We start from the raw sequence: 25,651 nt of genomic DNA, 5'->3' as shown, positions 1-25,651 counted from the left end.
TGTCTGTGTTGCCCGTCACAGCAGCCACTAGCCACATGTGGCTACTGAGTCCTGAAAATGTGGGTGGCAAAATACACACCCAATTTTGAATACTTAATACAAAAAAGAGTACAAAATATCTAATGATGTTAATTATATGTTGAAATAACTTTTAGAAATTTGTGTTAAAATATATAGTTAAGATTAATCTCACCTTTTTTTTTTTTTTGGTGAGACAGCGTCTCACTGTCGCCCAGGCTGGAGTGCAATGGCATGATCTTTGCTCACTGTAGCCTCGACCTCACAGGCTCAAGTGATCCTCCCACCTCAGCTGGAACCACGGGTGATGGAATGCGGCTAATTTTATGTATTTTTTGCAGAAACTGGGTTTCACCATGTTGCCCAGGCTGGTCTCAAGCTCCTGAGCTCAAGTGATCCACCCACCTCAGCCTCCCAAAGTTCTGAGATTACAAGAGTGAGCCACAGTGCCCAGCCTTCTACTTTTTTGTAATGTGGCTACTAGAAACATTTTAATTACATATATGGCTCATGTGTTTCTATTGGACAGTGGGACTCTAGAACTTCTCCAATAAAACAGCATCTGAGATGAGGAACTTACTGTTTTTTAAAAAGTATTTACAACCCACTGCCCACCAGCAAGGAGCCCTCTGTGACATAAGAACAGTTGAAGAATGAACATACCCACCAGAAAGAGACCTCAGGGCCCTCCTCTGAGCTCCATGACCCTTGAGGCCTAGAGAGTGGTGTGGCTGGCTCCAGTCTCACAGAAGTCAGCTGCACAGCTGGAACCAAGCCCTAGATTCCTCAGCCTGATTCGGCCACTTGTGCCACCATACAAATGTACCCACTGGGATTTGAAAATCAGTGTTTTTACTTCGGCAAACGGAACCCTGGGATAACACCAGTTGGAGTCTGAGGCCTATGATCTTGAGAAGGCAGGTCCTTTGGGAGGGTCTGCACGGGGCCAAATCTTGAGCCACAGCTAGACACCTCAGGGCTGCATTAATTGGAGGGGCGGCTCTTGTTATAGATGAGGAAGTCTGAGATGTCGTGCCATACATTGCTGTCCTCATAGAGGTAGGTCATGGAGGACTGCAGCGAGGGCTGCAAGGTGGATCGGTGATATTCAAAGAGCCACAGCACCAGCCCCCACACCACTGCGGTGAGCAGCGGGAACGGGTCCCACCTGGGTTCAGGGATGTAGCCCTTCTCTACAGCCAGGCGGCTCAGGGCAAACAGGACGCGTGACAACAGGTACATGTTGATCTGCAAAGAGGGAATGATGGGAATTACTGGTGATCAATAGTGGTGTCCCTCTTTTGTTTTTGATATTAATAATTTGTTTCATTTCTCTTTTTTTCTTAGACGGCCTGGCTAGGGGTTTATTTATTTTATTTATCTCTTCAAAGAATCAACTTTTGGTTTAGATCCTTTTCTCTATTGATTTCCTGTTTGCAATTTCATTGATTTCTGTACTAATTTTTTTTTTTTTTTTTTTTCTGAGACAGAATCTGGCTCTGTCGCCCAGGCTAGAGTGGGCTTACTGGATCTTGGCTCACTGCAACCTCCACCTGCTGGGTTCAAGCGATTCTCCTGCCTCAGCCTCCGGAGTAGCTGGGATTACAGGTGGCGCCCACCACGCCCAGCTAATTTTTATATTTTTAGTAGAGATAGGGTTTCACCCTGTTGGCCAGGGTGGTCCTGAACTCCTGACCTCAGATGATCTGCCCACCTTGGCCTCCCAAAGTGCTGTGATTACAGGTGGGAGCCACAGCACTCGCCCGATTTCTGCACTAATTTTTATTGCTTCTTTTCTTCAGCTTACTTTGGATGTAGTTTAAAAAAAAAAAAAAAACTTTAGAGATAGGGTCTTGGTCTGTTGCCCCGGCTGTCTCAAACTCCTGGCCTCAAGCAATCCTCCTGCCTCAGCCTACCGAAGTGCTGGGATTATATGTGACAGCCAATTAAAATTATGGCTGAAAAATGGTAAAATTTTTTTTTCTTTTTTTTTTCGAGACAGTCTTGCTCTGTCACCCTGGCTGGAGTGCAGTGGCACGATCTTGGCTCACTGCAACCTCTGCCTCCCTGGTTCAAGCGATTCTCCTGTCTCAGCCTCCCAAGCAGCTGAGACTACAGCTGTGCGCCACCATGCCTAATTTTTTTGCATTTTTAATGGAGATGGGATTACCGGCATGAGCCACCATGCCTGGCCTAAAAATTATTTTTACAATTTAAAAATATTTAAGAAATTTGAGGGAGGCAAGTAGAGAGAGGCTGCCAACTTTTCAGGTTGCCAAAGAATATTAAAAAACAACTAGCATTCCGCCAGGCGCGGTGGCTCACCCTGTACTTTGGGAGACCAAGCGGCGGTGCATCATCTGAGGTCAGGAGTTTCAGACCCAGCCTGACCAATATGGTGAAACCCCATCTCTACTAAAAATACAAAAATTAGCTGGTATGGTGGCAGGCGCTTGTAGTCCCAAGGCTGAGATACGAGAAATGCTTGAACCTGGGAAGTGGAGGTTGTTGCAGTGAGCCGAGAACATGCCACTGCACTCCAGCCTGGGCAACACAGCAAGACTCTGTCTCAATAAAAACAAAACAAAACAAAACAGAACAAAAACCCAACGACCAGCTTTTAGTCTCTTATTCATCATCATTTCATAACAAAAACGAATTTTAACCCAGAAAAAGGACAAGTCACAGAATGAGAAACAGTTTTTACAGTGTATTAAGTTTTCTTTTATGAAAACCTTACTTCAGGGTCATTTTTTTCCCTCATTTCACTACAGAGTGGTTTTTAAAAACAATCTTTGCCCCAGAGACCAGCACATGCATTGATATTTGGGAACCATGAAATTACAGATGGAAAAACTGAGGGGAAGTGACCTTCCCAAGGTCACAGAGGGACTAGTGAGTCACAGAACTCAGACATGCAAAACAGCCAAGAGTTTATCATCTTCATCACCTCCAACCCAACCTCTATACAGAACCAGGGCCCCCTCCCCTAGCCCCACCTCTATACAGAACCACGCCCCTCCCCCAACCCTACCTCTACAATAAACCACGCCTCCCTACTCCCACCTCTAGACTGAACCACGCCCCTTCTCCTACGCTTACCTCTATATGAAATCACACCCCTCCCCACCCCCTACACTGAACCACGCCTTCTCCCACCCCCACCTCTACACTGAACCACGCCCCTTCCCCCACCCATACCTCTACACTGAACCAAGTCCCCTTCCCCCACCCCCACCTCTAAACTGAACCAGGCCCCTTCCCCCACTCCCACCTCCACACTGAACCACGCTCCTTCCCCCACTCCTAACTCTACACTGAACCACGCCCTTTCCCCCCACTCCTACCTCTATACAGAATCACGCCCTTCGCCCACTCCTACCTCTACACTGAACCACGCCCTTCTCCCCACTTATAACTGTACAATGAACCACACCCCTCTCCCCACTCGTAACTCTACATTGAACCACACCCCTTCCCCCACTCCCACCTCTATCCAGAACCACGCCCTTTCCCCCACTCCCACCTCTATCCAGAACCACGCCCTTTCCCCCACTCCCACCTCTATCCAGAACCACGCCCTTTCCCCCACTCCCACGTCTATCCAGAACCACGCCCTTTCCCCCACTCCCACCTCTATCCAGACCACGCCCTTTCCCCCACTCCCACCTCTATCCACAACCACGCCCTTTCCCCCACTCCCACCTCTATCCAGAACCACGCCCTTTCCCCCACTCCCACCTCTATCCAGAACCACGCCCTTTCCCCCACTCCTACCTCTACACTGAACCATGCCCTTCCCCCCACTCGTAACGCTACACTGAACCACACCCCTTCCCCCACCCCTGCCTCGACACTGAACCATACCCTTCCCCCCTCATTACTCTACACTGAACCACACCCCTTCCCCCACCCCCACCTCTACACTGAACCATGCCCTTCCCCCCACTCGTAACGCTGCACTGAACCACACCCCTTCCCCCACCCCTGCCTCGACACTGAACCATGCCCTTCCCCCCTCATTACTCTACACTGAACCACACCCCTTCCCCACCCCCACCTCTACACTGAACCATGTCCCTTCCCCCACCCCCACCTCTACACTGAACCACGTCCCTTCCCCCCCCACCTCTACACCCCTTCCCCACCCCCACCTTTACACTGAACCACGTCCCTTCCCCCCACTCATAACTCTACACTGAACCACACCCCTTCCCCCACTCCTACCTCTACACTGAACCATGCCCTTCCCCTCTCATTACTCTACACTGAACCACACCCCTTCCCCCACCCCTGCCTGGACACTGAACCATGCCCCTTCCCCCACCCCCACCTCTACACTGAACCATGTCCCTTCCCCCACCCCCACCTCTACACTGAACCATGTCCCTTCCCCCACCCCCACCTCTATACTGAACCACATCCTTTCCCCCCACTCATAACTCTACACTGAACCACACCCCTCCCCCACTCCTACCTCTACACTGAACCATACCCCTTCCCCCACTCCTACCTCTACACTGAACCACGCCCGTTCCCCCACCCCTACCTCAACACTGAACCATGCCCCTTCCCTCACCCCTACCCTGAACCACGCCCTTCCCCCACTCCTACCTCTATACAGAACCACACCTCTTCCCCCACTCCTACCTCTACACTGAATCATGCCCCTTCCCCCACTCCTACCTCTATACTGAAACAAGCCCTCTTCGCCCACCCCCACCTCTACACTGAACCACGCCCCCTTCTGTCACCCCCACCTCTGCACTGAACCACGCCCCCTTCCATCACCCCCACCTCTGTGCTGAACCACACCCCCCTCACTACCCCCACCTCTGGAGGATCTTTACCTGGCTGTTGATGTTATTGTTTTCTCCAAACACCAGGATACCCCCGAGGAAGGCTGCCAGGAATGCGTGTGCTGGGTAGGTCTTGCCTTGTATGCGGGACTGCAGGGCACGGAGACCCTTGTAGGTGAACACAAACCGTGCCAGGTTCCAGGAGTGGATATACGTGGCCTGCAGTATGGCCCACAGCTTCTCCTGGAGGCTGCACAAACACAGGTGCCCCTGCCATGAGTGCAGGCTCAGCAGCCCCAAGGGCCTTTACGCACTGGGCATGCCTAACTACCAGCCAAGGAGCTCGGAGTAATGCTCATTCAGTCACCGGCCTCTACCCTTCATGTTCTCTCCCTTGATTCAGGCCTTGACTCAGTGCCACCTCCCCAAGGAGACCTTCCCTGATCACCCTACAGAACAGAATACCCATCATATCCTGTCCTGACCCTAATTTCCTTTTCCTTCCTAGCTATGGTCACCAACCGACATTTATGTGCTTATTATCTTCCCCCACCCCAGTAGCAGCTACAGGAGGGTGGTGTCTGGATCTGGCTTGTTCATCTGCAGGGCCTGGCACATAGTAGGTGCTTAATAAATGTTTTTTTGAGTAAACGTGAAGGAGTGTCTGCCATGTGCTGGATCTGGGGATATGATTCTGAGAAGAAACATCTGCTGGCCGCCCGAGAAACAGATCTGCTCACCGCCCTCAGGGGCTTATGATCTACTGGGAGAGGGAAATGTTAAACAAATAATCACAAAAAGAACTTTGACCTTGACGAGAGATGGCGCTGGGATCTTCCTGATGAGGAGGTCAAGAGGGGAGGGTAGCTGCATCCCAGGCAGAGGGCTCAGCACGAGCCAGGCCCGGAGGAGGGTCAGGGAGTGTGAGGAAAGGAGCAGAGAGAAGCCACCGTGGCCATGGGCAGAGAACCAGAGAGTTTGTGGGGAGGGTGCAGGGCAGAGACAGTGGGGCCATGCTGAGTTTGGTCTTTATCCTGAGAAGTGAACATTTAAATAGAGGAGGCTATTCTTTTTATCTCTTAAAAATCACTAGAGGCCGGGCGCGGTGGCTCACGCTTGTAATCCCAGCACTTTGGGAGGCCGAGGCGGGCGGATCACGAGGTCAGGAGATCGAGACCACGGTGAAACCCCGTCTCTACTAAAAATACAAAAAATTAGCCGGGCGTGGTGGCGGGCACCTGTAGTCCCAGCTACACGGAGAGGCTGAGGCAGGAGAATGGCGTGAACCCGGGAGGCGGAGCTTGCAGTGAGCCGAGATTGTGCCACTGCACTCCAGCCTGGGCGACAGAGCGAGACTCCGTCTCAAAAAAAAAAAAAAAAAATCACTAGAGGCCAGGTGTAGTGGCTCACGCCTATAACCCCAACACTTTGGGAGGCTGAGCTGAGATGGTGCCACTGCATTCCAGCCTGGACGACAGAGAGAGACTCTACCTTAAAAAAAGAAAAAATTACTAGGAGGCCAGACACAGTGGCTCACACCTGTCATCCCAGCACTTTGAGAGGTCAACATGTGCAGATCCCTTGAGCCCAGGAGTTCCAGACCAGCCTGGGCAACATAATGAGACCTCATCTCTATAAAAAATAGAAAAAATTAGCCAGGTGTGGTGGCACACGCATGTAGTTCCTGCTACTCGGGAGGCTGAAGGAGGTTTGCTTGAGTCTGCAGTGAACTGTGATTGTGCCACAGCACTCCAGTCTGGGTGACAGAGACCCTGTTTCTAAAAATTAAAAAAAAAAAAAAAAAAAAAAAAATACTAGGGGGCAGGAAGGACAACACAGAGAAGGAGCAGAGTCTACTCCTCCCAATTCAGGAATGGCAAACTCAGGTGCTCTTAAGGCTAGACGAAGACCCTGAATGAGTGAGAGGGTCCACGGGGAAATCTTCCAGGTGACTGGGGACAGCCAGGAGCAGCTGGCTCTCACCCCACACAAACACAGGCCCCAGTGTTGCCAGTTCTAAGTCAGGAAAGCTGGATTTCCATGTGGAATCTACCAGTTTTTAAATGTTGGCGCTAACCCTGCCTTCAAAATGTGTCTAGAGACTGACCACTCTTCTCACCTGCACCAGCACCACTGAGGTCCAAGCCCGACATTCGCTCACTTGCATCACTGCCACAGCCTCCTGGAGGGAACCTGCTTCTGCCCTTGGGTGGCCCCGCTCCCCTCCCCCGACACCAATCTGTTCTTAACCTGGCAGCAATTTTTTTTTTTTTTTTCTCTGAGATGGAGTCTAGCTCTGTTGCCCAGGCTGGAGTCCAGTGGCATGATCTGGGCTCACTGCAACCTCTTCCTCCTGGGTTTGAGCGATTCTCCTGCCTCAGCCTCCCGAGTAGCTGGGACTACAGGTGTGCAACATCACATCCGACTACCTCTTTGTTTGTTCATTTATTTATTTATTTTGAGACGGAGTCTCGCTCTGTGTGGCCCAGGCTGGAGCGCAGTAGCGCGATCACGGCTCACTGCAATCTCTGCCTCTCAGGTTCAAGCAATTCTCCTGCCTCGGCCTCCCGAGTAGCTGGGACCACAGGTGTGTGCCAGCACGCCCAGCTAATTTTTGTATTTTTAGTAGAGACGGGGTTTCACCATGTTGGCCAGGATGGTCTTGATCTCCTGACGTCGTGATCTGCCTGCCTCGGCTTCCCAAAGTGCTGGGATTACAGGCATGAGCCACTGTGCCCAACCTAATCTTTGTATTTTTTAGTAGAGACAGGGTTTTGCCATGTTGTCCAGGCTGGTCTTGAACTCCTGACCTCAAGTGTACCACCTCGGCCTCCCAAAATGTTGGGATTATAGGTGTGAGCCACTGCGCCTGGCCTAGCAGCAAATTCTTAACTCTCACGCTGTTAACACATAAGTCAAATAATGGTGTAGCCCTGCTCAAAATCTTACAACAATTTCCCCTTTCACTTAAAGGAAAAGCCAAATTCCTCTCTATGACCCAAAGCTGGAGAGGACCAACCCAGGTCAAGCTGTGACCCGCCTCTCTATCCTCTCTCCCCTTCAGCCCCTCTGCTCCAGCCTCCTCACACTTATCAAGCAGGATTCCATCTCAAGGCCTTTGCAGTGGCTATGCCCATGGCCTGGAACACTCACTCTTTCCCCTCATATCCACCTGGACAACTCTGTCTCCTTCAAGTCTTTACTCCAATGTCACTTTCTCATAGAGGCCTTCCCTATTTAATTCTGCAACCTGTCCCCTCAGCACTTCTGATGCCCTTTCCCTTTTTCCTTGCTCTAATTTCGCTTTTCCATAACCACAGCACCTTCTAACATACCACAGACTCTCCTTACTATGTTTATTTTCTTTTCTTTTTTTTTTTTTTTTTGAGACGGAGTCTCGCTCTGTCACCCAGGCTGGAGTGCAGTGGCATGATCTCGGCTCACTGCAAGCTCCGCCTCCCGGGTTCACACCATTCTCCTGCCTCAGCCTCTCCGAGTAGCTGGGACCACAGGCGCCCGCCATCACGCCCAGCTAATTTTTTGTATTTTTAGTAGAGACGGGGTTTCACCGTGGTCTCGATCTCCTGACCTCGTGATCCGCCTGCCTCGGCCTCCCAAAGTGCTGGGATTACAAGCATGAGCCACCGCGCCCAGCTACTATGTTTATTTTCTGCCACCCCTTGCTAGAATGTCAGCAGGAGTCACTGTCTGTTTTGTTCACTGCTGTATCCCCAGTACCTAGAACAGTGTCTGGCACATAGCAGATGCTCAATAAATATCTGCTGAATGAACACATGAGTTCAGTTTTTCAAAAAATGACTTGGAGGACAACAAACACAAAACAAACAGAAAAAAATAAAAAGATAAAAATACAAAATGAGCACATCTTGCAAGTTGGATTTGGCCTGGAGGCTGCCAGTGCATGATTCCTCTATGTTCCACATGAGCCTATATGCATTAAACACTAGACCGCAACCCGTTTTCTGAGAAGTGCCTTAAGGGAAGAGCTACGGGAGATGAGAGGAAGGGGAAGACGCTTCAGCGAGAGACGAGAGATCAGGGAGATTTGAGGAGGAAGTGATCCTCAGAGAACTGGTCTGGATTGCCAGGAGGGAAGTAAAGATGGAGTGTGAGCCAAAGGCACTCCTGGCGGGGGTGCTGCATGAGCAGATGTGTGCAGGTGGAGCTACACATGGCATGTGCATGGAATGGCAGCGAGTTCTGTGTGCCAAGGGCACCCCAGGGTGGACACAACAGGGGGTCAGCTGAGGCCAGACTGCAGAAGGCCCTGAAGGTCAGGCCTGGAAGCTGGGCTTCCTTGGAGGGCACAGGGAGTTTTCAAGCAGGGATAATGGGATCAGAGTTGGACTTCAGGGCTGGGCACGGTGACTCACACCTGTAATCCCAGCACTGTGGGAGGCCCAGGCGGCTGATCGCCTGAAGTCAGGAGTTGAAGACCAGCCTGGCCAATATGGTGAAACTCCATCTCTACTAAAAATACAAAAATTAGCCAGGTGTGGTGGCGGGTGCCTATAGTCCCAGCTACTCAGGAGACTGAAGCAGGAGAATCGCTTGAACCCCAGAGGCGGAGGTTGCAGTGAACCAAGATCATCACTGCACTCTGGCCTGGGCGACAGAGAGACTCCATCTCAACAACAACAACAACAAAACACAACAAAACAAGAGTTGGACTTTAGGAGGCGTGATGGGACAGGGTAGACCCAGCTAGGAAGCTATTACGACTGTCCTGGCACTGAGGGCTGACCACATTCTCTCCCAGTTTGAGGGATGTGTACCTGCCATTCCGGAAGAGAAAGGTCATGACAAGCGCGTGAGGGGCCCGGATTTTGGCTCCATAGCTGTAGAAACAGAAGAAAACAGTTACTATAATGTCATTGTGTCGCACTTTCTTTTTGGGCTGTCCTTTTGACCCCTTGTTCTCTCCCCCCATCCCAAATTCTAACACCACTTTGGGAGGGGAAATCATGCTGGATGCAAATCCTGGATCTGATACTTCCTGGTAGTATGGTCTCAGGCGTGTCCTTTAACTTCTCTCAGCCTCAGTTTCCCCACCATAAAAAGGGATGTTTATTTTTAATTATTTAGCGACAGAGCCTCACTCTGTCTCCCAGGCTGGTGTGCAGTGGTACGATCATAGCTCACTGCAGCCCTGAACTCCTGGGCTCCAGCAATCCTCCAGCCTCAGCTCCCTGAGTAGCTGAGACTACAGGTTTGTGCCATCACGCTCAGCATAAAAAGGGATGTTTTTTGTTTGTTTTTTGAGATGGAGTCTCACTCCGTCGCCCAGGCTGGAGTACAGTGGTGCAATCTTGGCTCACTGTAGCCTCGGCCTCCCGGGTTCAAGAAATTCTCCTGTCTCAGCCTCCCAAGTAGCTGGGATTACAGGCGCCAGCCACCATGCCAGGCTAATTTTTGTGTTTTTAGTAGAGATGGAGTTTCACCATGTTGCCTAGGCTGGTCTGGAACTCCTGATCTCAGGTGATCCACCCACCTCAAAAAGGGATGTTAAACCTCAGAGGGCTGGTTGTAATTTCTTTTTTCTTTTCTGAGACAGAGTCTCTCTCTGTAGCCCAGGCTTGAAGTGCAGTGGTATGATCTTGGCTTACTGCAACCTCCACCTCCTGGGTTCAAGCAATTCTCCTGCTTCAGCCTCCCAAGTAGCTGGGATTACAGGCACGTGCCACCATGCCTGGCTAATTTTTGTATTTTTAGTATAAGAGACAAGGTTTCTCCATGTTGGCCAGGCTGGTCTCAAACTCCTGAGCTCAGGTGATCTGCCCGCCTCGGCCTCCCAAAGTGTTGGGATTACAGGCGTGAGCCACTGTGCCCGGCCCCATAATTTTGATGGAAGGAGATGGTACATGTAAAAGGTCCACCATCCTTGCTCAACTGGCTTTGTGGAATTGCTCCCTCTGCTCCATCCTGACATTCTCACTGCAGCCAGTCTCTTTTTTTTTTTTTTTTTTTTTTTTTAGACGAAGTTTTGCTCTTGTTGCCCAGCCTGGTGTGCAATGGCATGATCTCGGCTCACTGCAACCTCCGCCTCCCGGGTTCAAGCGATTCTCCTGCCTCAGCCTCCCTCAGCTGGGATTACAGGCATGTGCCACCATGCCTGGCTAACTTTGTATTTTTAGTAGAGACGGGGTTTCTCCCTGTTGGTCAGGCTGGTCTCGAACTCCCAACCTCAGGTGATCCGCCCGCCTCGGCCTCCCAAAGTGCTGGGATTACAGGCGTGAGCCATCCTGCCCATCCTAGCCAGTCTCATCTTTTAAAAACATCAATCTCATCACATCACTCCCAGCTTAAAATCCTCTAACATCTTTCCACTACTCACAGAACAAATTCCAAGCTCTTCCCTGCAGCCTTCCAAGTGCTACAGCCTTGGCCCCTGTTCACTGCCCCTACCTCACCCCAGGGCCCTCCTCTGCTGCTCCAGCCATACTGTCCTTCCTGGACTGCATCTGACACATGAGGTTCTTCTCTGCTCCTGGCTTTGGCCTGGCGGTTCCTACTACCTGGCGTGCTCCTCCCCAGCCACCTTCCCTCAGCCTTCCGGTCTCAGCTGGGCCCTCTGCAAAGGCCGCCTGATGCTCCAGCCTAGGTTTGGGCAATTTTTCATTGCCACAGATCCCAAAACTTCTCTCCAGCACTTCATCTTCCCAATTTAATGACTCGGTTATTAAGTATTTATTCTATCATAATGATCTCTTTCCTGTGCTAGACTGTGGGCTCTGTGAAGACAGGGAATGTGTCTGGCTTGTCGTCTGCATAGTCCCTAGCACCCCACATGGTACCTGACATATAACATGTGCTTGATAAATAAGTTGACTGACCGATGCCAGAACAGCCCTTACCCATGACAATGTCATTTCTAGAAGGTTCTGTCTTCAGCTTGGCTCATCTTAAAGTTAACAAATTCCCTAAAACAGCTCTTAGGTAACACTGTACCTATTCAAAATGTACCTCTTTCTAACTATTATACAAAGGAGGACCTCAACTTTGTAAAAATGCATTTATAAAATGGTTGGCACTTTGGGAGGCTGAAGTGGGCAGATCATTTGAGGTCAGGAGTTTGAGACCAGACTGGACAACATGGTGAAACCCTGTCTCTACTAAAAATACTACAAAAATTAGCTGGGTGTGGTGGCAGGCACCTGTAATCCCAGCTACTCAGGAGGCTGAGGCAGGAGAATCTCTTGAACCCAGGAGTAGAGGCTGCAGCGAGTTAAGATCACACCACTGTACTCCAGCCTGGGCAGCAGACTAAGACTCTGTCTCAAAAACAAAAATAAAATAAAATAAAAAATTGGAAGGAAATATGCCACTGTTACTAGCAATGCCCACTGCACTGGAGGAGTATATAATTTATTTTTGGTTGCTTTTTAAACTTTTCTAGACTTCCAGAATTATCTATGATTAAGTACTGCTTTTAAAATTATTAAATATTTTAAATGTTACATAATTGTTACATAATTGCCTCTTTTTAAGATTCAAACCTCTTCCCCCACCCCTCCTTTCCCCTTCCTCATTTAGGGATCTAGGAATGATGTGAACAAGACCATGTTTACTTTTATTGTTTTAACTAAGATGAATAGAAGAAAGACAGTGGTATTTAGTGCTGAAGCCCTGCCATATTTTGCTGTGTGAACTTGGATAAATCAGTTAACCTCTCTGAACCTCCCTTTTCCCATCAACAAAAGGTATTCTCCATTTTACAGAATGGCTTTTGGCAGTTACGCACATGTAAAAGTTCCTAGCTCAATCAATATTAGTGTCTCTTCTTTTCTTATTCTTCTTTATTGGACACCTCCACCCCTACCCCTATCCCTGACTAAGTTCTCCAGGTACCCGACCCTGGTCTTACCGGGCTACAAGGTCTAAAAATCCTGACAGCCTCCTTGAGACAATGGTCATGAGCCACATACTATTGTCTCCCAAAATATACATGAATGTTCACTGCAGGCTTGTTTGAAAAAACAAAAGACTGGAATCAAACCTGTGTCTAAGGCTGGGTGCGGTGGCTCATGCCTGTAATCCTAGCACTCTGGGAGGCCAAGGTAGGAGGATTGCTTAAGGCCATGAGTTCAAGACCAGCCTGGGCAACATGGTGAGACCCCATCTCTACAAAAAATAAAAAATCTCTACAAAAAATAAAAAATTTGACCAAGTGCAGTGACTCATGCCTGTAATCCCAGCACTTTGGGAGGCTGAGGTGGGTGGATCGCTTGAGCCCAGGAGCTTGAGACCAGCCTGGGCAACGTAGTGATACCCCATGTTTACAAAAAGTATGAAAAATTAGCTGGGTATGGTGTTGTGCACCTGTAGTCCTAGCCACTCGGGAGGCTGAGGTGCGAGGATTCCTGGAACCCAGGAGTTCAAGGCTACAGTGAGCTATGATCACACCAGTGCACTCCAGCCTGGGCGACAGAGCAAGACCCTATTTTTAAATTTAAAAAAATAAAAAAAAAAGGCCAGGTGTGGTGGTTCATGCCTGTAATCCCAGCACTTTGGGAGGCCGGGGCGGGTGGATCACCTGAGGTCAGGAGTTCAAGACCAGCCTGGCCAATATAGCGAAACCCCATCTCTACTAAAAATACAAAAATTAGCTGGACGTGGTGGCACACACCTGTAATCCTAGCTACTTGGGAGGCTGAAGCAGGAGAATCACTTGAATCTGGGAGGTGGAGGTTGCAGTGAGCCGAGATAGTGCCACTGCACTCCAGCCTGGGCAACAGAGCAAGACTCCGTCTCGAAAAAAAAAAAAAAGGCCGGGCGCGGTGGTTCATGCTTGTAATCCCAGCACTTTGGGAGGCCGAGGTGGGCAGATCACGAGGTCAGCAGATCGAGACCACGGTGAAACCCCGTCTCTACTAAAAATACAAAAAATTAGCTGGGCGTGGTGGCGGGCGCCTGTAGTCCCAGCTACTCGGAGAGGCTGAGGCGGGAGAATGACGTGAACCTGGGAGGTGGAGCTTGCAGTGAGCCGAGATCGCGCCACTGCACTCCAACCTAGGTGACAGAGCAAAACTCCGTCTCAAAAAAAAAAAAAAAAAAAAAAAAAAAGAATGAGGCAGCTTTATGCACACTGATATGGAGGCACAATTTATTAGGGCAAGGTGTACAGATGTGTGTGCAGCACAGCAATAATTGTGTAAAATGAGGAAATTATAAATCTAAAATTATTTCAACATAAAATTTTTTAAAAGATGTGTGGGGGCGCTGGGTGCGGTGGCTCACACCTGTAATCCCAGAATTTTGGAAGGCCCAGGCAGGTGGTCATGAGATCAGGAATTCAAGACCAGTCTGGCCAGCATGGTGAAACCCATCTTTACTAAAAATACAAAAAATTAGCTGGGCATGATGGCACATACCTGTAGTCCCAGCTACTTGGGAGGCTGAAGCAGGAGAATTGCTTGAACCCAGGAAGCGGAGGTCGCAGTGAGCCGAGATAAAACCACTGCACTCCAGCCTGGGCAACAGAGCAAGACCCCATCTCAACAAAAAAAAAGTGGGGTGGGGGGCTGGGTGCAGCGGCTCATGCCTGAATCCCAGCACTCTGGGAGGCTGAGGCGAGTGGATCATGAGGTCAGGAGATCGAGACCATCCTGGCTAACACGGTGAAACCCCGTCTCTACTAAAAATACAAAGAATTAGCCGGGTGTGGTGGCGGGTGCCTGTAGTCCCAGGAGCTACTGTACTCCCAGCTACTCGGGAGGCTGAGGCAGGAGAATGGCATGAACCTGGGAGGCGGAGCTTGCAGTGAGCCGAGATTGTGCCACTGCACTCCAGCCTGGGTGACAGAGCAACACTCCATCTAAAAAAAATAAAAAAAAAACTTGGCAAAAGGGTCACTGATGTTATCTGTTATCTCAGGGCACATGAAGGAATGGCTGATATAATCTGGCCAGACCCAGTGGGAACCTGACTCTTGAGTGTCCATGGGAGCCAAGAGCCTGGCACTGGTGCCAGGCATCCTTGGGTTTGAATCCTGGCTCCAACCGTGACCAAGTGCTGTGGCCATGAGCAATGGGTCTACTTCTGAGCTACAGCCTTTCATCTGGAAAATGGGGACAATGGCAATTCTGATCTTGCACACTTATTCATTCATTCAATAAATATTTGAGAAACTACTAAATACCAGGTGCTAGTAATACACCAAGGAACAAAATAGATAAAGTTATGGCCTGATGAAACTTACTTTTTTTTTTTTTTTCCTTTTGAGATGGAGTTTCACTCTGTCACCCAGGCTGGAGTGCAGTGGCGCAATCTCAGCTCACTGCAACCTCCACCTCCTGGGTTCAAGCAGTTCTCCTGCCTCAGCCTCCCATGTAGCTGGGACTACAGGCATGTGACACTACACCCGGCTAATTTTTGTATTTTTGGTAGAAATGGGGTTTTGCCATGTTGGCCAGGCTAGTCTCGAACTCCTGACCTCAGATAATCTGCCCGCCTCAGCCTCCCAAAGTGCTAGGATTACAGGTGTGAGCCACTGTGGCCAGCCTGTGCTAAGCATTTCACACATATTGACTCAATCCTGATAGTATAAGTACTAGTACCATGTCCATTTTACAGATATTGAGGCTTAGAGAGGCTAAATGACTTCCTCCAGATCACACGGGTAGGTGGGGCCAGGGTTCAAGCCAAGGCAACCACATCCTTCCCACCATCCCACGTTGCCACTAGGATGCCAATTCTGGGGGACACAAACCACTTTCTCTGGTTTGTTCTCTGCTTTGTCCCCGTTCTGGCACTATAGGCCCTCAATAAATGGTGGCTGTTATGCACTAGGTTTAAAGGAGACTGAGCTCCCCTCTAGGCACCAGCCAGGGCAATGACCCCAAGACCTCTCTTGCAGGTAAGATGCCAGGATAGCTGCAGCTTCTTTTACATTCATTGTCACGTCCCAGCAGCCCCCTGAGCCAAATGAGACTTAGCGCTGGAGTCCTACAGGTGAGGAGTGAGAAGCAGGATGCAAGCCCATGGGCAAGCTTCATGGGGACAGGATAGACAGGAGGCATCCGCCTGCCAGCTAGAGGCCAGAGTCCAGTTCCCCATTGTGCAGATGGGGCCGTTGAGGCCAGTCAGGCCCAAAGGCACACAGAGAGGCGAGGTGAACTGAACCCAAATGAGGGGATACAGGAGCTGGCATGGGAGGAGTCAAAGCAAGAGGGCGAGGCTGCAAAGGTAGTAAGACCGAGAAAATGTGCAGTGGGAACCCCAGTTCAGAGCCGGGAAGGGGCGCAACCCGAAATCCAGCTCCCATTGCACAGATGGTGACCTCCGGGACTTAGAGACACACGAGGACTGCTCCAGGACAAACGACACCGAGGAATCGGACTTCGAACTCGCGCCTCTGACCCCAGCCAGGACATCCCTCAGCCCCAGCCCGGCCCGACGGCCCCACTCACACAGCCCCGTTCCGGAAGCCCTTAAGCACGGCCAACGCAGCGTGGTAGCGGCGCTTGCGCAGCAGTGCGTTGACGACTACGAGCAGAGCCCTCAGCTGCGGCGGGGCTGCCATAGTGCGGGCTGCGCGCGGGGTCGGCGTGAGGAGCTGGAAGCGCACTGACAGCCCTAAGTTCCACCTGCAGCGCCCACAGCCCCTCGGTAGCGCCGCCGACTCGTGGCGTCTATAGGCTGTTTCTGCGTCACTCATGCATGGAAGACCAATCAGAGAGCGTACTTGTCTCATGGTACAATAGCACTCATCGAAATAGTTGTCTGAGTGGAAGAGAAAGGAAAGCTTGTAGCCAATCACAGTGGGCTCCGCCCAAGGTCACACACACGAGTTGTCCAATCAGAAGGCACTTTCCCTTGGGCCATGTTGGGTTCACGAATGGGTTTGGAAGGAGGCGTGTACTTGGAAGGAGGGCTCCTGAATGAGGTGTGGCCCTGCTTAGAGATGGGATGGGCGACAGGTGATGATACAGGGAGGAGCAGGGCCCCATCTTTACGCGAGACAGTTCTGACTGGGATATCCTTTACCACAGCGATCTTCTCAGAGTGTCAGTCACATGGCCCCTCAATGGCTTCCATGTACGTATGTATGTTTTGAGATACAGCCTCGCTCTGTCCACCCAGGCTGGAGTGCAGTGGCGCGATCTCGGCTCACTGCAACCTCCACCCCCCAGGGTTCAAGCAGGTCTCTAGCCTCAGCCTCCTGAGTAGCTGGGACTACAGGCGCCCGCCACCATGCCCAGCTAATTTTTTCTATTTTTAGTAGAGACGGGGTTTCACCATGTTGGCCAGGCTGCTTTCCTGACCTCAGGTGATCCACCTGCCTCGGCCTTCCAAAGTGCTGGGATTACAGGCGTGAGCCCAGCCGGCGTCCACTTATTCTTAGAATCCAAACTCCTCCCCAAGGCCCAGGAGAGAAGACCTCCTGTGATCTGGTCCCTGCCTCTCCCTCTGCCCCCACGTTCCAGCACTTGCCACCTCACTGCTTCCCAGCCAAACGGCCTCCTTTCTGTTCCTTGGGCCAAGAACCCTTCTACCTCAGGGCCTTTGCACTTGCTGGTTCCCTGCTTGGTATTCGCCATCCTGGGCTCTTCCCATGACGGGCTTCTTCTCATCCTTCAGGTTTCAGCTCAAATGCCACCTCATCAGAGAGACTTTCTGAGACATCCAGTTTGAAGTAGCATTGTCCACGCTGACTCATTACCCTGGCTTTTTTTTTTTTTTTTTTGAGACTGAGTCTCGGATCTATCGCCCAGGCTGGAGTGCAGTAGTGTGATCTCAGCTCACTTCAACTTCTGCCTCCCAGGTTCAAGGAATTCTTCTGCCTCAGGCTCCTGAGAGCTGGGACTACAGGTGCATGCCACCACGCCCGGCTAATTTTCGTATTTTTAATAAAGACAGGGTTTCACCATATTAGCTAGGCTAGTCCAAACTCCCAACCTTGTGATCCGCCCGCCTTGGCCTCCCAAAGTGCTGGAATTACAGATGTGAGCCATCGTGCCCGGCCACCCTGGTTCTTATGTGTTTTTTTTTTTTTCATAGAACTTTTGACACTTTAGACTTGTTTATTATGTGTTCATTGTCCGTTGTCCTTACCCAGCTGTAAATTCTATGAAGGAAGAAATCTTATTTGTCTTGTTTTCTGCTGTAACCCCAACACTGGGCATATGGTGGGTACTCAACACTTGCTTGTTGAAGCAACACATAGTTTTGGGTTGTCATCTCCCAGAGCATTGATGGGTGACATTAACATATGATGTCACTATGTGGAGTTGTCACTGAATAACAGCTACACATCGAGTGGTGGCTGTGACTTGTGAGGGTGTCCCCTGGTACTTGGGCCATATGGTATTTACCGGTGATGTTATTTGCTCGGTCTCGAGACAATTTCAGAGGTCAATGAAGGAGGGAGTTGTGCTGGGCCTATTTTGTCACTGAAACTGGGTTTTCCAGGATTTTTCTTTTGTGATGGTAGGCTACTTTATTCAGTTCATCCTTTCTCTGAAGATAATGACTACGTTAGATAATATATTAAAATATCCTCTTAAAAACACTGAAGTTCCTTGGCTGGGCACAGTGGCTCATGCCTGTAATACCAGCACTTTGGAAGGCTGAGGCAGGCGGATCACTTGAGGCCAGGAGTTCGAGACCACCCCTGACCAACATGGTGAAACCCTGTCTCTAAAAAACAAATAAAAACAAAAACAAAAAAACGCTGAAGATCTGCCAGGTGTGGTAGGTAGCTCACGCCTGTAATCCCAGCACTTTGGGAAGCCAAGGTGGGTGGATCTCTTGAGCCCAGGAGTTGGAGACCAGCCTGGGCAACATGGCAAAAACCCATCTCTACTAAAAATACAAAAATTAGCCAGGCCTGGTGGCACACACCTGTAGTCCCAACTACAGGTGTGGGAGGATCACCTGAGCCTGGGGAGATCAACGCTGCGGTGAGCGGTGATCACGCCACTGCACTCTAGCCTGGGCGACTGAGACCCCGTATCAAACTGAAGTGCTTAAAAGTATGAAGAATGTGGCCGGGCACGGTGGCTCACGCCTTTAATCCCAGCACTTTGGGAGGGCGAGGCAGGTGGGTCACCTGGGGCTGGAGTTCAAGACCAGCCTGACCAACACAGAGAAATCCTGTCTCTACTAAAAATACAAAATTAGCTGGGCATGGTGGCATGTACCTGTAATCCCAGCTATTCAGGAGGCTGAAGCAGGAGAATCGCTTGAACCCGGAAGGCAGAGGTTGCAGTAAGCCGAGATCGCGCCACTGCACTCCAGCCTGGGCAACCAGAGCGAAAGTCCGTCTTAAAGAAAAAAAAAAAGTATGAGGAATGCTCAGGCCAATTATGGACTGAAAGCTGGTAACCAAATGCTTAACAGGAAGATTGGGATATTGGAGCACCAAGGCTACTTATGACATGAGGGCGTTTACCAATATTAAACCTGCAAGTTTCAGCTTGTCAACCACACAGGGCAAGAGGGACACAAGTGAAAATCCAGGGCCTCCCCAGGTGGGGAGCCATATGGCAGATCTCCTCACATTAAGCTGAGCCCCAAAGGGTGTCGCCCTCAAGTCTAATGAGAAATGAATCCGCTGCACAACCCACAACACCAGCCCCAAGGAACTACAGAAAAGGCTGCCTTGGTGCTAAGCAGAACAGCTGAAGGAGAAAGAAAGAGGAATTTTTTTTTAAAGCTCTTCCTTGGGAAGCTGTGATCATTGGTGAGTTTTTTTGTACCCCAGGGAGTAGAGCCTGATATAATAGATCAAGAAAGCTCAAGCTATGAACTGGGAACCTGTTTTGAGATGATAACCGAGTAAATGTGCTCTCCAAACTCTTGGCAAAAAGGAAATACAGGCCGGGCGCAGTGGCTCACGCCTGTAATCCCAGCACTTTGGGAGACTGAGGCAGGTGGATCACCTGAGGTCGGGAGTTCGAGACCAGCCTGGCCAACATGGTGAAACCTCGTCTCTACTAAAAATACAAAAATTAGCTGGGCATGGTGGCGCGTGCCTGTAGTCCCAGCCACACAGGAGGCTGAGGCAGGAGAATCGCTTGAACCCGGGAGGCAGAGGTTGCAGTGAGCTGAGATCATGCCACTGCACTCCAGCCTGCCAACAGAGCAAGACTCCATCTCAAAAAGAAAGAAAGGAAAAAAAAAAAAAAAAGCAAAAATTAGCCCGGCGTGGTGGCGGGCACCTGTAGTCTCAGCTACTCGGGAGGCTGAGGCATGACAATCACTTGAACCCAGGAGACGGAGGTTGCAGTGAGCCAAGATTGTGCCACTGCACTCCAGCCTGGGCGACAGAGCAAGACTCCATCTCAAAAAAAAAAATTGTGCTCACAAAATTTAAAACTTAAAAAAATCAATATTGGGAGCAAAAAACTATTTATTTCATGGCAGATTTGAAAAGGAACCAAACAGAACTTCTAGAAATCTACTCCTACTGCTCCCATGAGGAGTCAGTCACTAAGTCCTGACACATGGCACGGCATCAGAAGGTGTTTCGAAACTATTCGGTTTGGCAAGTTCTTCCTGGGTGCTCTCTTTTGCTAAGCCCTTTCTCACATAGATGAATAAGTTTCTGCCCTCAAGGGGCCCTGCAGGGTGCTAAGGATAGAGTTGCAATAATGGGGATGCTTATTATCTGGTGACCTTTTTAATTTTACATAACTCTGAGTTTCTCAGGGAAGGGCCTGTTTGTTCACCTTTGCCCAGTAAGCACTTACAGAGAGTACAGTACTGAGTACTGCTTGTGTGCCAGGGATTGTTTCCTGAGGGCTTTCTTTTCCTTCTTTCTTTCTTTTTTTTTTTTGAGACAGAGTCTTGCTCTGTCACGCAGGCTGGAGTGCCATGTGGTGTGATCTTGGCTCACTGCAACCTCCGTCTCCCAGGTTCAAGCCATTCTCCTGCCTCAGCCTCCTGAGTAGCTGGGATTACAGGCACCCACCACCACGCCCAGCTAATTTTTATATTTTTTAGTAGAAATGAGGTTTCACCATGTTGATCAGGCTGGTCTTGAACTCCTGACCTCAAGTGATCCTCCCGCCTGGACCTCCTAAAGCCACCGCGCCCGGCCCTAACCTTTGTTTTTTTTTTTTTGAGACAAGAATCTTGCTCTGTCGCCCAGGCTGGAGTGCAGTGGCGCAATCTCGGCTCACTGCAACCTCCGCCTCCCAGGTTCAAGTGATTCTCCTGCCTCAGCCTCCCTAGTAGCTGGGATTACAGGTGCCCGCCACCATGCCCAGCTAATTTTTTTTTTTTTTTTTTTTTTTTTTTTTTTTTTTTTTTTTGAGACGGAGTCTGCTCTGTCCCCAGGCTGGAGTGCAGTGCGCAATCTCGCTCACTGCAAGCTCCGCCTCCCGGGTTCACGCCATTCTCCTGCCTCAGCCTCCCGAGTGCTGGACTACAGCGCCCGCCAACCCCCGGCTAATTTTTGTATTTTTAGTAGAGACGGGTTCACCATGTTAGCCAGATGTCTCGATCTCCTGACCTCGTGATCCGCCCGCCTCGCCTCCCAAATGCTGGGATTACAGGCTTGAGCCACTGCGCCGGCGCTAATTTTTTTTTGTATTTTTAGTAGAGATGGGGTTTCACTGTGTTGGCCTGGCTGGTCTCAAACTCCTGATCTTGCCGAACTCCAAGGCCCACCTCAGCCTCCCAAAGTGCTGGGATTACAAGCGTGAGCCATCGCACCCAGCCCCTTAATTAGCTCTTTAAAGACTCAGGTTACAGTTACATTCTGAGGTACTAGGGGCTAGGACATCAACATATGAATTTTGCGAGGAAGACACAATTCAATCCATAACAGCTATAGGGACCAGCCCCACAGGGTCGGTGGGCTTCTCCCTGTGTGCGGCGACGAGAGAGTGTAGAAATAAAGACACAAGGGCCTGTAATCCCAGCACTTTGGGAGGCCCAGGTGGGCAGATCACCTAAGGTCAGGAGTTCGAGACCAGACAAGACTCTTGTCTCAAACCGTATCTCTACTAAAAATACAAAAATTAGCCAGGCATGATGGCACATGACACAAGACAAAGAGATAAAAGAAAAGGCAGCTGGGCCCGAGGGACCATTACCACCAATGCGCGGAGGCCGTAGTGGCCCCAAATGTCTGGCTGCACTGTTATTTATTGGATGCAAAGCAAAAGGGGCAGGGTAAAGAGTGTGAGTCATCTCCAATGATAGGTAAGCTCATGTGTCCACTAGACAGGGGGCCCTTCCCTGCCTGGCAGCCGAGGCAGAGAGGGAGAGGGACAGAGAAAAAGAGAGCTTACGCCATTATTTCTGCATATCAGAGACTTTTAGTATTTTCACTAGTTTACTACTGCTATCTAGAAGGCAGAGCCAGGTGTACAGGATGGAACATGAAGGCGGACTAGGAGTGTGACCACTGAAGCACAGCACCACAGGGAGATGGTTAGGCCTCTGGATAACTGCGGGCAAGCCTGACTGGTGTCAGGCCCTCCACAAGAGGTGGAGGAGCAGAGTCTTCTCTAAACTCCCCCGGGGAAAAGGAGACTCCCTTTCCTGGTCTGCTAAGTAGCCAGTGTTTTTCCGTGACACTGAGGCTACCGCTAGACCACGGTCCGTCTGGCAACGGGTGTCTTCCCAGACGCTGGCGTCACCGCTAGACCAAGGAGCCATTCTGGTGGCCCTGTCTAGGCATACAGAAGGCTCACACTCTTGTCTTCTGGTCACACCTCACTATGTCCCCTCAGCTCCTATCTCTGTATGGCCTGGATTTTCCTAGGTTAAGATTATAGAGCGAGGATTATTATAGTATTGGAATAAAGAGTAATTACTACCAACTAATGATTATTGATATTCATATATAATCATATCTAAGATCTATATCTGGTATAACTATTCTTGTTTTATATTTCATTATACTGGAACAGCTCGTGTCCTCGGTCTCTTGCCTCGGCGCCTGGGTGGCTTGCCGCCCACAAACAGCCACATGCTTTGCTGCTTACTACCAACACCAACCAACCTAACAAGATGTCAGGACCCAGCATTGCCTTGTGTGTCGGCACATTCTTCCCCTTGTAGCTGGGAGTCTGATTTAAGCATGAGATTCTTCCCTCCCCATAGAGAAGTTAATTTTTCTGGGGTGGCTGGAGCACTCACTGTGGAGTGGGACACTGGACATTTCCCACTCTCCCTCCTCCCTTCTTGACCCCTTGCCTGGAATTATTACATTACCTACCCCAGGAGTCTCTAAACTGTGATTGGATTCTGTTTGGTGCCAACCAGGTAGCCCTAAGGGAACTGGACATGTGACTGATAAGTGTTTGGTGGATGAAGAGATGCCAGTAAGGGGTGGAAAGTTTGGAGGGGGGGGCAGCCTGACTGGGCAGCCTGCCAGAGGTGGGGCTCTACCTCCCTGAAACTCATTCAGTTGTTCCATCAGTCAAGCCTTCAGTCAAGCATTTCCCAAGTTGCCTCTGTGCCAAGCCCTGGGGTCCAATTTGTGTGTGGGGGGGTGGTGGTGGGGTTCTTTTTTGAGATGAAGTCTTGCTCTGTAGCCCAGATCTCGGCTACAAGTAGCTGAGACAACAGGTATACTACATGCATATGTAGCTCTTTTTTTTTTTTTTTTTTTTTTTTTTTTTTTTGAGACAGTCTCGCTCTGTCGCCCAGGCTGGAGTGCAGTGGCTCAATCTCGGCTCACTGCAAGCTCCACCTCCCAGGTTCACGCCATTCTCCTGCCTCAGCCTCCTGAATAGCTGGGACTACAGGCGCCCGCCACCACGCCCGGCTAATTTTTTTTTGTATTTTTAGTAGAGACGGGGTTTCACCGTGGTCTCGATCTCCTGACCTCGTGATCCGCCCGCCTCGGCCTCCCAAAGTGCTGGGATTACAAGCGTGAGCCACCGCGCCCAGCCGCATATGTAGCTCATATCTCAGCTTGCTGCAACCTCTTCCTCTTGGGTTCAAGTGATTCTCCTGCCCCAGCCTCCCAAGTAGCTGGGATTACAGGCATGCGCCATCATGCCTGGCTAATTTTTGTATTTTTAGTAGAGACACGGTTTGAGACAAGAGTCTTGTCTGGTCTCGAACTCCTGACCTTAGGTGATCTGCCCACCTGGGCCTCCCAAAGTGCTGGGATTACAGGTGTGAGCCATGGCGCCTGGCCAAGCTCCTATTGTTCTAGGTGTTTCAGCAGGAGAGAACAGCATATGCAATATGCATCTATGCAACAGCATAGATGAAATCTACTCTGCATATGCACCTGGTGGTATGGAAATATATGGGAAGCTGGTCAGGCGCAGTGGCTCACGCCTGTAATCCCAGCACTTTGGGAGGCCGAAGTGGGTGGATCATGAGGTCAGGAGATCGAGACCATCCTGGCTCCCACAGTGACCCCCTGTCTCTACTAAAAATACAAAAAATTAGCCAGGCGTGGTGGCGGATGCCTGTAGTCCCAGCTACTTGGGAGGCTGAGGGAGGAGAATGGTGTGAACCCGGGAGGCGGAGGTTGCAGTGAGCCGAGATCGTGCCACTGCACTCCAGCCTGGGCAACAGAGCAAGACTCCGTCTCAAAAGAAAAAAAAAAAAAGGAAATATACGGGAAGCTGCGAAGGCTTGTGTTGGTGAATCTTTTACTGTCCAGTGCCTCTCATCACCCTCAGAATAAAATCTCCCCCCTCCTGTGGCCCAGTCCATCTCTCCATCCTCATCTCCCTCTACCCATACATCACTTATTACCCTCGGCTGCCCCTTTACAGTTCTTGGCCTCTTTTCATTTTCGCCTTAGGGCCTTTGCACTTGTTGGTCTCTCTACCTTTCTGTTCTCTTTTCACATTGCTGACTCCAGCTCATTTCTCAGGTCCACTTTCTCAGACAGACTCTCCCTGACCATTCTGTCTAAAAGTAACTTCCCCTCCTTCTGGAAAAAAAGTATTTAAAGTAATAGAAAATTTCTCTCTTTCTCTTTTTTTTTTTTCCCCTTGTTTACAGCCCATCTCACCTAGCTAGACTAAGACTCCATGAAGGCAAGGATTTTTGTCTTTTGATTCATGCCTGCATCCCCAGCATCTAGAACGGTGTCTAGCACACAGAAGGTGCTCAACAAATATTTTGGAAGTAATCAAATAAATGTGAACGTATTCATTTCTTATTTGAATAATAAAACTAAAACAGGCCAGGCATGGTGGCTCACGCCTGTAATCCCAGCACTTTGGGAAGCTGAAGCGGGCAATTGCCTGAGCTCAGGAGTTCGAGGCCAGCCTGGCCAACATGGTGAAACACTGTCTCTGCAAAAAATACAAAAATTAGCCGGGCATGGTGGCAGGCGCCTGTAGTCCAAGCTACTCAAGAGGCTGAGGCACGAGAATCTCTTGAAACCGGGAGGTGGAGGTTGCAGTGGGCAGAGCTTGGCCACTGCATTCCAGCCTGGGCAACACAACATGACTCTGTCTCAAAAAACAAAAAATAATAAATAAATAAATAAAACAAAAACAATAGGTATACTTTGCAGGCTTTGGTGATGCAGACAAACGGAATAGTTATATTGAGAAACCTGCAGGGGAGAGGGGAGAATCTGAGGCCACTGGATCAGTGAGCATGTTAGAGACAGGGAGGAAGGAACCCTGACTTGACCCTGCCAGCGAGGCAATGGAAGGGGGCGCTTACAGCTTGGGGTGTGCCCTCCAAGATTCCCAGGAGGGGAGGTAGGGTGTGGTGTCTTGGGGAAGAGTGGATTTTTTTTCTCCTTTTTGTGGAGAATGGGGTCTCACTATGTTGCCCCAGCTGGTCTTGAACTCCTAGGCTCAAGCGATGCTCCAGCTTCTACCTCCCTAAATGCTGGGATGACAGGCTTGAGCCACTGCCCCTGGCAGGGTGGG

The 25,651-nt window shown here is 50.1% G+C and overlaps 1 protein-coding gene across 2 annotated transcripts; it reads right to left on the bottom strand.

Annotated features, from left to right (window-relative positions):
- Window positions 1–205: 205 nt before the first annotated feature.
- Window positions 206–16,477, bottom strand: PXMP4 (peroxisomal membrane protein 4). 2 transcript variants are annotated; one of them, XM_030825653.1, is made up of 4 exons: window positions 16,247–16,477; window positions 9,614–9,676; window positions 4,869–5,067; window positions 206–1,266 (listed from the first exon to the last, which is right to left on the bottom strand). In XM_030825653.1, exons 1-4 carry the CDS (start codon window positions 16,357–16,359, stop codon window positions 1,003–1,005), a joined length of 639 nt encoding a protein of 212 aa, XP_030681513.1. In that variant the 5' UTR covers window positions 16,360–16,477; the 3' UTR covers window positions 206–1,002. The 2 variants fall into 2 exon arrangements, with proteins under 2 accessions (XP_030681513.1, XP_030681514.1); XM_030825654.1 differs by lacking the exon at window positions 4,869–5,067 and having other exon boundaries at window positions 849–1,266; window positions 16,247–16,448.
- Window positions 16,478–25,651: the final 9,174 nt, after the last annotated feature.

This window comes from Nomascus leucogenys, chromosome 13 (assembly GCF_006542625.1).
Source record: "Nomascus leucogenys isolate Asia chromosome 13, Asia_NLE_v1, whole genome shotgun sequence".
Taxonomy (NCBI): domain Eukaryota; kingdom Metazoa; phylum Chordata; class Mammalia; order Primates; family Hylobatidae; genus Nomascus; species Nomascus leucogenys.
This window is presented reverse-complemented; position numbering and strand designations above follow the sequence as displayed.

What these genes read in the sequence shown, in the direction of transcription:
- PXMP4 (XM_030825653.1), bottom strand. Translation starts at nt 16,359, where the DNA reads ATGGCAGCCCCGCCGCAGCTGAGGGCTCTGCTCGTAGTCGTCAACGCA. An exon ending in GGCTTCCGGAACGGGGCTGT is followed by an intron (nt 9,677 to 16,246) that starts GTGAGTGGGGCC and finishes CTGTTTCTACAG; the next exon opens with CTATGGAGCCAAAATCCGGG. An exon ending in TTTCTCTTCCGGAATGGCAG is followed by an intron (nt 5,068 to 9,613) that starts GTACACATCCCT and finishes GTGTTTGTGCAG; the next exon opens with CCTCCAGGAGAAGCTGTGGG.